General features: G+C 53.8%; 1 protein-coding gene across 24 annotated transcripts in view; it reads right to left on the bottom strand.

Annotated features, from left to right (window-relative positions):
* Positions 1–12,397, bottom strand: part of NLRC5 (NLR family CARD domain containing 5) — a 128,258-nt gene that overhangs the window by 41,506 nt on the left and 74,355 nt on the right. For 21 of the 24 annotated variants that reach the window (XM_055079054.1, XM_055079058.1, XM_055079057.1 and 18 more), the window contains 10 exons: positions 10,551–12,225; positions 9,325–9,408; positions 9,098–9,181; positions 7,650–7,733; positions 7,438–7,527; positions 6,750–6,809; positions 5,219–5,284; positions 4,638–4,721; positions 2,648–2,731; positions 1,615–1,704 (listed from right to left, as the gene is read on the bottom strand). In XM_055079054.1, coding sequence (XP_054935029.1) covers positions 1,615–1,704; positions 2,648–2,731; positions 4,638–4,721; positions 5,219–5,284; positions 6,750–6,809; positions 7,438–7,527; positions 7,650–7,733; positions 9,098–9,181; positions 9,325–9,408; positions 10,551–12,225 — 2,401 coding nt within the window. Of the gene's footprint in view, positions 1–1,614; positions 1,705–2,647; positions 2,732–4,637; positions 4,722–5,218; positions 5,285–6,749; positions 6,810–7,437; positions 7,528–7,649; positions 7,734–9,097; positions 9,182–9,324; positions 9,530–10,550; positions 12,226–12,397 lie in introns of all 24 variants that reach the window. The other 3 variants (XM_055079071.1, XM_055079068.1, XM_055079075.1) reach the window with 3 other exon arrangements.

Here is a 12,397-nt window from a genome sequence, read left to right as displayed (position 1 = left end):
CCGTTGCGGAGCACAGGCTCCGGACGCGCAGGCTCAGCGGCCATGGCTCACGGGCCCAGCCGCTCCGCGGCATGTGGGATCTTCCCGGACCGGGGCGCGAACCCGCGTCCCCTGCATCGGCAGGCGGATGCTCAACCACTGCGCCACCAGGGAAGCCCTGAATTAAAATTGTTATGTTTACTTAATATGCCAGAGTCATCCCTCCACACTAAAGCTGCAGCTATATCATGGTTCCATCAGTTCTTCTCTCTGGAGGCAACTTAGTTTACTTAACTAGTATCACTAATATCTTACTGTTAAAGATTTAAGTTATTTTCATTTTTTTCCTATGATAATCAATACTGAGGTGAACATCCCTGCAGGTCAAAGTGTTTGCACAGTCACGGTGATTTCTTCATTATAAATTCCTAAAAGTGAATGGAGTGTCATTTGGAATGCCCTAGGGGCCTTTACTGAATCATTATATACAGTGAACCAAGGCCCCTAGTACCACCTCGTGGGTGAATCTGGTCTCCCTTTCCTCCTTTAAGGGGTGTTTAAAGCAGGAGAGCCCCTATGGGTGGGGACTGTGTTGACATTAATTAGCATCTGTCCTCAGCTGCCCAGACTGAATGCGGAGACTTACAGAAATAAGGTTGGGCCCTGTCTGAGGTCGGGTTCCCTTAGAAGCAGAGTCACTTGGTCACTGTGCACATGATGTACTGAGGGTCTGATCTCAGGAGAAACCAGTAAGGGACCAAGGGAGGCAGAACAGGGCAGGTCCTCAGCCTGATCCCACAGGGAGCAGGAATGCAACACAGAAGAGCCAAATGTGACTACCTGTTGGATCTGTTTCTTTTCCTTTAACCTTTGCTTCCCGTTGCTTTTGTTCGCTAAAAGGATACTGTCTGTACATAATGGCCTGCCTTGGAGAACCCCGCCCCTCTGCCTGAATGTTAAACCAAAGTGCCTTTGTTCAGGGAAGCATCCTGACCCCGCCCACCTGTGGCTGGCTGCAAGAAAGAAGAAATTAACACATCCCCTCCCCGAGGCTGGCCGTTCCAGGGCATATCTGCAAAACGTATGGCCCTTTTACTTCCTCATCTCCTCCCCCTCTCTGTTCTATAAAAGAAACTGGCATCCAAACCCCCGATAAGATGGTTTCTCGGAGACACGAGTCTGCCATCTTCTCGGTCTGCCTCAACCCCTCGTCTCCGATTCACTGGCCTGTCGTGCGGCGAGCAGAGTGAGCTTGGATGGTAACGTCAATAGCACTAAAAGTTTGTCCCACCGGAGGTAAGGGGGCCGGAGGGTTATACCTCTGCCTCTGTCGTTGGCCACTCCCGGCTGGGAGGATAAGGGGGTGTGTAACCTCCCAGGCATCACTGGCTCTTATCGGCCCAGGGCATTTCTCTGGAGGAGGTATAAGCTGTGCACAGCCAACACCCACAGCAGCTGGGAACGGGCGCCCAGCTGTAAAGGGGGTCTGGGCGGGGCAATAGCAGCATCTTCTACAGGTGTCAAAGGCCTGCGGCCAGAAAGAATTCCCAGGACTTAGAGAGAATGACAGGAGAGCCCAAGAGCTCCACGCTAGGGGTGAGGGTGGGGTGATGGTGGTCCACTTGGAGTCCCTACCTGACGTGTAACTCTGCCAGGGTCCGGCACGTGCTCACTGCCCTCAGCACACGGCACACCCCGGCCAGAGAAAGCCCATTGCTGCTGAGGCTGCGGAGAGGAGGGGGGAGACGGCCATTAGCAGGCGGCTGGGGTCCCCGGCCCCACACAGCTCCAGCCGCCTCCTCCTGGCTCAGCAACTGGCTGTCTGTCGCTCGTGGGATGTCCTGGGTCCTTAACCAGGGCGTCTTAAAGGGTGAGCCATGAAGCATATGACCTCTCGCCCCACACAGAGAATAAAGTTCTCCAGCTGGAGCAGTAAAAGCTGACTCACTGTTTTTGCTTCTCTGACCCTCAGTTTTCTGGTCTGAAAAATAACCACCATTTTAATCCCATTTTACCAATGGGGAACCTGAGGCCAAGAGATATGAAGTTACCTACCCAGGGTCACAAAGCTACTGAGTGACAGAGCCAGGGTCTAAATGCAAAGCCAAGACTCCAAACCACTGATACCCTAACCTCAACACTCCCCCACTCCCACTCCCACTTGACGCTAAGACCCCAACACATCCCGACCCCCCAGATGGCACCCCTAGCCCACACCGTGCAACACCACAGCACGCCCAATAGCCTACTACCCTTTCTTCTCATTCCACCACCACACAGACCCACCCCTTCACCCCAAAACCATATCCCACCGTACCACTTCCCACTCCAACAGCCCAGCACCCATCCACCCAGTACCCTAGCGCTGCCCCACCCCACGCCGGGGCTGTTGTCAGGACAAACTGCAATACAAGCTACTTATGGACAGTGAACACGTTCTACATGTTCAAGGGATTTTTATAACTGGAACAAAGGGGCTCATGCCAGAGGCAAAGGCAAGGCATGGCTGAACCCCTCCAACTACGCTGGAGGTGGGAGAAAAAGGAGAGCTGGTCGGTGGAGCGGCACTCTTTCTGGTGACTGTGGGCACGGGGTCCAGGGGTGGCAGGGACCAGCTGGGGCTCTCCTGGGCCCTCCCTGGTAGTCGACAGTGGGGTGGGCGACTCACTCCAGCTTCCTGGCGATGTGCAGCTGGGCTGAAGCCTCCGCCATCAGTTGACAGCCTTCATCTTCCAGCCGGTTCCCTGAGAGGCTGAGACAGAGGGGTCTGATGCCCTGTGCTACCCCTCGACCCTCAGCATTCACACGGTCAAAGCATCCCTCCAACAAATGAGACTCAATTATAATGAACATGGAAAGATTGCGTACCACATGCCTGGCACTGTCCTAGATGCTTTTACAATTATCGGATATTTAATCCTCATAACAACCCTACGAAGTAGGCACTATTATTATCCTCATTTTACTGATGAGTTAACCGATGGTTAAAACACTTGCTCAAAGTTGGGCCTGGGATTTGAACTCCGGCAGCCTGACTTCAAGGTCCCCTCCTCAACTGTTTCGTTATGCTGCAACCTACATAATCACTTCTTGTGACGAGCTCCACGCTTATAGGGAAATCTGATCTAGTCTGGGGACCAGGAAAGGCTTGCCTGATGTTTGAGCTACTTGCTAGAAAAACTAGGAGCTCAATAGGTAAGCGGTGGGAGAGAGATGGGGGAAGGGTGTTCCTGGCAGTAGGAACAGCACAGTCAAAGATCCCATGGCATAGCACATTAGAGGACTTGAAAAAGAGCCGGTATGTCTGCATTAAAGATGGAGTGGGAGGGTGGGGTCAGATGGGGCTTGTGGGGTTGGGCACACGGTTCTGGATCACACAGGCTTTTAGGATTTGGGCTTATCCTGAGCACTGGGAAGGGGGCAGGCAGTAAAAGGCAGTTCACTGCCAGGTGGAGGTGGCCAGGACGGAAGCCTAGTGAGGAGGTATCCACGTGAAAGATGAGAGTGGTCTGGACTAGGGAGGTGGATGAAGAGGATGGAGAAAAGAGAACTTTTTTTTTTTTTTTTTTTTTTTTGCAGAGCTGCACGGCAGGTAGGATCTTAGTCCCAGACCAGGCGGGGTCTTAGTTCCCTGACCACGGATCGAACCCATGCCCCCTCCAGTGGAAGCACAGAGTCTTAACCACTGGACTGCCAGGGAAGTCCCCAAGAGAACGGTTTTGAGAACTATATAGGGGGTAGGTCGACTCAGGAGGCACTGGCTATAGGAGGAGGGCAAGGGAGCTGAGAGGTGTCTGGTCTGTGTAACCAGGTGGGTGATGGGGCACGCCTGCAGGTGAGAAAACTGGGGGAGGGACAGGCCTGGTGGTGGCGAGGTGGGTGGAAGTATGTGAGTTGGGTGAAAACCACCTTCTAATCCTGTCTTGGTTCTCCCAATGGGACAAGGTCAAGGCTCAAGCTTTGGTCATCAAGGCAGCCCTCACCCCGTCCATCTTGCCCTAAGGTGGGGCCACTCTAAATACATGATGGCATTCCATCACCCCACCTTCATGCCCATTTGATTTCCTGGCATGATCGTGGCAGGGGTCCCTTCCCGGTGACACGACAGGACCTCCACCAATCCCCAAACCCCACTCTCAAAGGCTCTGCTCAGGAGCTGGGCATCATGGGAATTTCTCCAGCCCAAAAAGAGAAGGTCATCTCATGCTACTCTGGGAGGAAGACAGGGTGAGGGGACCCTGAGGGCTGTGGTCTGGAAGACAAGACTACGTGTGATGAGGTTTCTGCTTCGCAGATCTCAGTGAGGATGAGGCCAGGAGCCAGACTGTCTGAGCCTGAACCCTGGCCTAGACTCTTCCTAGCCTTGTGACCTTGAGCAAATTTACCATTCCGTGGCTTAATTTCCTCCACTATAAAGTGCACATAGTAACAGTAGGTACATCATAGAGATATAAGGATTAAATGAGAGGATGTATGTAAAAGCACCTGGGACAGGATGGGTGCTAAATAATGGTAGCTGTTAGGATGATCTGATTCCCCCAAATTCTTAATGAAGCAGCATGCCCTTCCCCACACCGTCCACCCAAAGCTGAGGCCTTGCCTACGCTGCCCTGCCCTCCCTTTCTGTCTCCTGTCCCAGCGTTGCCCATGACACTCACTCCACTTCATCCAGGTGTGGACCTTCCCGGAGCTGGGCTATGAGTACTTCCACATCATGGACCCCGAGCTGACACGTCTGGAGCCTGCGGCGGGGGTAGGGCCGAGAGACTCAAGGTAAGAAGCTAGGCTACGCCTCCTGTAGCTGTGAGTGCGGCTACCAGGAAGGGGCTGGAGCAGCCAGGAGGCCAGCAGACCCGGGTCTAATCTTGGCGTTGTTTTTCAGTAGCTGGGTGACCTGGGATAAGGCACCTAACCTATCTGAGACTCAGTTTTCTCCTCTATCAAATGGGACTAATAATGTGTACTTTGCAGGGTTTTCAAAAGAATCACAATGAGGTAATGGATATAAAATCCTACAGTGCCAAGCACAAAGCAAGGGCCCATTAAATTACAGCTATTATTGTTGTTATGACAAGTGCTCCTTGTTCAGGCCGGGATGGGTTACTCAGGTCCTTTCCCCGCTCCACATCTGCTTTTCCCCTTATCCTCCCTGCCCCTGCCATGCCTCCTCTGGCAAGGGACCCTCCCCCCATATCATATCCCTCTCCTCAAAGCAATGGATCCCATCCCACTGAGGTACCTGAGTGCCAGGCTTCTCCTCTGAGCCTCTTTCCTCTGGTTGGCATTTCCCCGTAGGTCTGGGTCTCTGGCAAGAACAAATCCAACACTGGCCTGGGCTCAGGAGTCCAGGGCCTGAGGGACCAAACCTCTTCCCTTGGTTTCTAGGAACTGAAGACCCTATAGCATGACCCACAGTGAACGAATAACAAAGATGGTTGCCTGAAGGTACTAAAGGTGCTATTCAGCAAGGCAGCGGGGGGGGGGAAAAAGGTTTAAGGTCAATTGGGACCTTTATTCAAATTCTGGCTCTGCCATATATAGCTGTATGGCCTTGGGTAAGTCACTTCACCCGTGTGAGCCCCAGTTTTCTCTTTTCTAAAGTGGGGTGACAACATCCAACACATAGAGTGATCGAAGGACTGAACGAGACGATGTATGGTCAAGCGCCCAGCACAGGCAAGCTTAGCAAAGTGCAAGCTTAGTGAAAAGAAGCTGCTATTGTCTAAGATGCCATAGTCTCCATTTGTAGATGTACCACCTGTGATTCAGAAGGCCAGGAGCATGGACTGCATGTGGGTGCAGGCTGTGGGAAGCCAAGGCACCGCCAAGTGTTCTCTCCGACTGGGCCAGGGGAGGACTGGGGTCTGCAGGGATGCTGGAACATCACGGATTTTCATAGACTTCTAGGTCAGTGCTGTCCAAAAGAACTCTCTGCGATGATGGAAACGTTTTCTATTTGTTCCATCCACTATGGGAGCCACTAGCCACCTGTGGCCATTAAGCACTTGAAATGTGGCTAAAGTGGCTGATGAACTGAAATGTTCATTTTATTTCATTTTAATTAATATAAACTTAAATGGCCACATGGGCTAGTAGCTACCGCACTGGACATCATAGCTCTATGCAGTCAGAGGGTAAGAAGACATTGGTCCTCCCAGATCCCTGCATGGGTGAGGAAATTGAGGCTCAGAGCAGGGAGAGGACTTGCATGAGGACATACAACTTCATGTGTCTCTGAGTCTCACAGGGAGGGGTGTGAGGGAAACACAGAAAGTTCTTTATTTCTGCCCAGTAAGGACTGGCCAAGCTGGAATCCATGCACAGCCGGAACAGCGAGCGCTTGTATGGCAACTGGATGCCAGCAGTGCTCTAGGCACTTTAAATGTGTTAATTCATTTAATTCTCAGAGCAAGTCTAAGATGTTGGTACCATACTTGCCTTCCTCCTTTTCTAATTGGAAGAGTTTTCCCTGCATAGTATCTCCAGTCTCACCATATCTTCATGTCCTCCATATATAAGGGTCTGATTCACTCTGAGACTTCTGATGATACCCGCTGATCACAGGAGCTGGATGTGGTCCAGAGACACTAGAGGAAGCTAAGCCCTTGGCCAACTCTGAGAACTAAGTCATTTCCCAGGGGAGAAGTAGCAAGGAAAATCCCCGCATTCCAGCTCTTCCTAAGCTCTTTTTGCCACTTTTCCCCACAACTACCTAAGCCCAGATTGCTTCTCAGAATGAGCCCCAACCCACCCCATCCCTAGCTTCTTACCCGTGTAGCTCTGTAGCCGTCTCTGTGGGTGGGGAGAGAAGGAAGATGAGGTCCGCCTTCCTGCAGGGGCAGACACTGAGCCGTGAAACCAGTACACCAGCCCTACCTGTGCACCCTGTGCTGCCCCAAACATCCAGAGAAAGCTGATTTTGTAATCGACAGAGAAACAACAGAACTGGCAAAAGTGCTCAATATCAAACATGTAAAATTGTGACTATGTCGCTGCTAGACGAATCCTGAGTGTTTTAAAAAAGTCAGGAAAACAATTTTTGCTAGAAAAATGATAAAAGTTAGGAATGCTGAGAGTTTTTATAGGAGCCACAGTGTTGGGATTAAGAGGCATGACACTCCATCTACCCCGTGACCCAAACTGGCTAGTTCAGCACCACGGAGAGCGACACGGGACTCCGGATTCCTTCCGCTCTGCCTGTTGTTCCTAGATTTGTTGATTCGTTCCCTCAACCACCCATCCATGCGTCTATCCATTTATCTTTCCACTCACTCACTATTTATTGAGTACGAGGTGCCAGGCCTGAGCTAGGCTCTGGAGATACTGATGTGAGTAAAACAGACTCACGCATGCACACGTAGGTCTTACAGACCCGTGGCCTCCTCCTTTTCCCATCCCCCCTTTCTCCTCCCCTTTTCTCAAGACCCTGAAGGCCAGGATCCCACCCCTCCTGCTCACCTGACCTGCAGCATCCTGACGGTGGGGCACGTGACCGCCACGTTCGTCAAGGAGAGGAGGGTTGACACGGAGACGTTGCTGAGGCTCAGGCTGCATGATTGTGGCAAAGGTGTCAGGAGTGAATCCCCCATCCCATCCAGCCCAGACTGTCTTTGCTCTCCAAGGGAGGAGGGGGAGGTCACTCAGGCAGGGGTGGTGGAAAGACAGCTTACTCAAGCTTCTGGAGCCGCGGCAGGCAAGGCAGTACCTTCACGATGTTCAGCACCTCCCAGTCCTTGAGCTGGTTGTCCCGAAAACTATAGGGAGACCGAGGCCCAGTCCCTCAGTCCTGGGGTTGGGAGACTTGGGAGCCCCAGGTGGCAGGTGACAGGCCCGGCCACCTTCAGGCAGGAGACACAAGACAGGGGCCTACGAGAAGTTCGTGGTATGCAGCAGGCCCAGCTAGGAGGAAAGGCCCTCTGATGGCCTCACTTCCATCCCAGTTCAGTCCCTCTGGGAGAGTTTCTGCCTGGTGGCCCAGGGGATCCAGATGATGGACTGTGAAGGCCTCATGAGGTGGGATGAGGGGACCCAGCGCCCTGCTCTCTAGCCTCTGTCTGGGATGTGCCTGAGGCCTGAGTTCAGCAGGGCCTCTTGGTTCCCGGGTGAGGCGCAGACTGGGATACAGGAGAAGCTGCTTGCAGCCTCGTCTCTGGCCCTGATTCACCCAAAGCCCTAGGCCAAGCACTTTCCTTTCTGACCTCACATTCCCCACCTGTCAAACGGGGTCCACAAACAGCCCTGCCTGGGTTCCTAGCGGGAGGGACAAAACAGCTGAAGAGTATAAGGGTGCCTCTGTGTGTAATCACTTGGTCAGGACAAAGGATCAGAAATAGTGAGCTTGTTGACATTTACTTTTCTTTCTTAATTATCGAGAGTGACCTTAATCTTTTCCCCCATCACCCAGAGTGATCAGGAACAAAGACACCCAGCAGAGGGGAGACAGAGCAGAGCTCTGGCCCAGCTAATGCTCCACTCAACAAGCAGTGCACCCTACTGCTGGGCTGCCTCTGCCTGGATGAAGGAGTGTCTTTTCTATATCTCATAAAGGTGCCATAGTAGGTAGCAGTGGTCCTGCCAGAGAGCTGCTGAGGAGGATCCCTGGGCCGCTCATACAGACATAGGGCAGGAGTATATTCATACATACGTGCTTAGATGTGTATGTGGATCTAAGTGTGCAGGCATGTGCGTGCTGCACATGTGCATGTACGTGTGGCATAGACTTAAGTGAGCAGGCATGTGCAAGTGCGTGTGCACATATGTGCATGAATGTGGACGTATGTGTGTGTTCCATGCCCTTATGTGTCCCCACACAGCACCTGCCTACACAACGCCATCCCTTCTCTCAGGGTCACAGAAAGAAGGGAGGGACCCTCAAAACTCAAGCTCCTTCAAGATGTCCCCAAATAGTAGCACTTCTCTGGGGTCTCTGGGAGCCTTGTGTTTGGATCCAGTCTCACCCAGTTCTTGGACTGATGCCTCTCCTCTCTGGGTCTCACTGAAAAAGTAGTGGCCAGACCCTAATGGAATATACAGGACCCAGTCCAGGCTCAAGGGGGGCCCTGGGACCCGGACAGTGAATCCGCCCCTCAGCCAGCGAGCCCTCCTGGAGATCACTCACCTGATCTCTTCCAGCTGTGGACAGAGGGGCAAAGCCTGCACCAGGTGGCTGATGCCTTGAGCCGTGATCTTACTTCCTGCTAACCTACAGGGTAAGTAGAGATAGTGGGAAGAAAGCGGATGGGAAAAGGGGGAGAGACCAGGAATCTGCCCTGTGTAGGGTTGAGGGGCGGGAGGAGAGTTCCAAGCATGGTTGAGGATCCATCTCGGTTCCAAGGCCAGACTCACCCCAGCTTCTTCAGGCTCCCCATTGTCGGCAAGCTCCTGGAGAGGGCTTCGGCAAAGGCGTCCCCACACTTCCTGCTCTTAAAGCTGCCACAGGAAGAGGCGAAGTGGCAGAAGATCAATGGTGGGCAGGGCTTAGAGTTCATCATCCATTCCCTCCTCTGAGAGATGGAATTTAATCCAGTGATGGCAATAGTAGTAGTTGTTGCTGTAATCGTTGTAGTAGTGACAAATACATATTATGGCAGACACTGCTAATCGTCTACCAAAACCCATTCTCCGCTGTAGCTATAACTGGGAACATGGTTTCCCGGCCAGAGGTGGTGTTTCCCAGCCTCCCCTGCAGCTCAGTGTGACCATACGACTCCGACTATGTTGTCACCCCTGGAATGTGAGTGGAAAGGATGTGCTCTATTTCCAGGACTGAGCTTTAACCCATTGGGCATGTCTAATCCGTGTTCTCGCTTTACTTTCCCGCAAGCCAGAGCACAGATGTGTCTGTGACCCAGCTTTGACCGTGCAGATCAAGATGCCCAAGGAGATGATGCTGCATCCATGGAAGGGACCTGGGTCTCTTCATGGCCATGTGGAGCTGAGCCATCCCACTGACCTGCACCACTTACCTCTGAGTCTTCCATAAGAGTGAAAAAAAACAAAACCAAAAACAACTACGTGATTTAATCCACTGTACATGTGGGGGAGGGATTCTTTGTTATTGCAGCCTAAACTTTTCTCTAGCTACTACACATATCTAGCCTTTACTCTGTGCCAGGAACTGTGCCACGAAGTGTTTTTCACGCATTATTTCATCTCATTCTCCCAACAACCCTATGAAGTAGGTATTATTACTGATTCATTTTAGGGATAAAGAAACTCAGGCTGAGAGGTTAAATACCCTGTCCAAAGCAAAGAGGCTCTAATAGCACAGCCTGCATCAGACGCTCCAGCCCATGACTGAGAGAAAAAGAGGGAAAGACTGAATCCAGAAACCATAACTAGATGAGCTCTAACTGGACCCCAGAGTTCCTGGAGAGGCAAGGAGTTTCCTCACTGTGTCACAGGCTAAGGGGCAGTAAGGAAGGACCTATCTGTTCTGATATTCGAGATTCTTCCTCAGTTTTCCTCAGCAGGGTTCTGCCGAGACTGGCTGGCCTCCGCTCTCCCGCAAGTCCAGTTCTCTCCCAGGGATGTTCCCAGGTCCTCCCCAGAGCTCCCGTCCTTACTCTCACCTGAGATTCTCTACCTGCCCACAGCCTGCCAGGGCTTCAGGGCAGCGGGGCTCCAGGGGGCATCCCTCAAAATCCAGGTGGATGGGGGCATCCCTGTGCCCTAGGATGTTGGTCAGGGCAGCCAGGTCGGCGTAGGTCAGCAGGAAGTTGTGGAAGGGCATTTGATGGGGGAGGCTCTGGGCTGTGAAGCCAGCCAGCTCAGCCACCTGTGTCTCACCCACACAGTGACACAGCTCTACAAGCTTTGGTCCCGTGAGCCTGCGGGTGGCCAACTTCCTCAGTGCTTGCACCACTGCTGCCTGCTTGGTACCCACCCAGGCCTCGTCCCGCTGTGCCAGGAGGCTGAGGAAGGGGCGGCAGGCACAGGATGCCAGGCCCGCCAGAAAGGTGGGAAGGTGGTCTAAGAGGCCCAGTCTAGCTTTGGTTCGCTGCACCCAGCGAGAAGTGAGGGTGACATGTTGGGAGAGTGTATCTTTGTCCACCTCGGGGCTGGCCATCAGGTGCAGGGCAGCAAAGAACTCCTGCAGGCTGAGGTGGGTGAAGGCATAGCCTGTCTCCTGGTGCCCGGGCCCCGTGCACACACAGAAGGAGGTCATCAGGCCGAGGGCAGCCCCAAAGGCCATCACGGGTGGAGGGATGTCACCTGCAGAGAAAATGACCTTCCCTGTCTCCAGGCCCCGCAGGGCCACCTCCCCGAGACCCAGCAGGGACTCGGCAGGCAGGAACCCCCGGGGGCTGAGGGTTAGCACCATCTGCACGTAGTTCTGGGTCATGGTGGGCAGGAGGGCCGCAGACTGGCCTGGAGAGCTGCCCGGGAGCAGATGGTAGAGGCAGAGGCAGGCGACTCGGCACAGAGCGGGCACGGCACACATGCTCCAGAGACGTCTGTTTGCCCGCAGCTCCGCTAGGGCTGCCTCCTGGGATGGCTGGTTGCTGAAGAAGCGGCCCACATACTCCTCCACCCGCCGTCCGTCAAAGCCCCACATGTGGACCGTGGCTGCCTCGGTGGGCAGGCAGGCGGGCAGCTTCCCTGGACGGGAGGTGGCCATTACCCAGCAGCCAGGCAGGAGGGTCCCACGGCAGAGGCGGGAGAAGAGGGTGAGGGCTGATGCTGGGTCCTCAGGGCCTGCAGTCTCCTTGCTGGAGCAGGGGTGGAAGACCTCGTCCAGCCCATCAAAGATCAGCAGGATTCCATTAGCATTCTCCTTCAGGTACTGGAAGACAGCCTCGGGGCCAGCCTCAGGCCTCAGGTACAGATCAAAAAGGAGCTGGGGTAGCGTCAAGAAATCTGTGATCACGTTGAGCTGGCGGAATTCGAAAAGGAACAGGGCCTGGAAGCGGTCCAGCTGCCCATCAGCCCACTTCTGGCAGAGCCGGTGGGCCAGCGTGGTCTTGCCCATGCCCGCCTTCCCCAGAAGCACCGTCACTCTTGGGCCCCTGTTGGCCTTGGTATTGAAGAGGTCCCGAATGTTCACGTCGCTGCCATCTTCTGCCTTGGGGTCCCCTGTAATGGCCCCCTCCTGAGTGTCGAAGGGTGCTGAGGCCCGGCTCCATTGCAAGATTGGAGGGATGTAGACTTGGGGGAAGGCAAGCGGCTGCCCTGGCCTGGGGGTCCTGTTGGCATAGCGCTGCCGGGCAGAAGTCCTAAGCAGCTGCAGGTACCTCTTGGCCAGCTCTGCAGGGGACAGAGGGATTGCATGAGAGCGGGGGGCCTCCCCGCGCCGCTCACCACAGTATCAGGTTGTTGGGAGCCTGTAGCCTTGGCCATGTACGTATGGGGGTGGGGGGGTGGCAAGTGCACACAGGTGCTCTTGTGTTCCCCAAATTCCTAGAATTAATTGGTTCTA

The sequence above is a fragment of the Physeter macrocephalus genome, chromosome 17 (assembly GCF_002837175.3).
Source record: "Physeter macrocephalus isolate SW-GA chromosome 17, ASM283717v5, whole genome shotgun sequence".
NCBI lineage: Eukaryota > Metazoa > Chordata > Mammalia > Artiodactyla > Physeteridae > Physeter > Physeter macrocephalus.
This window is presented reverse-complemented; position numbering and strand designations above follow the sequence as displayed.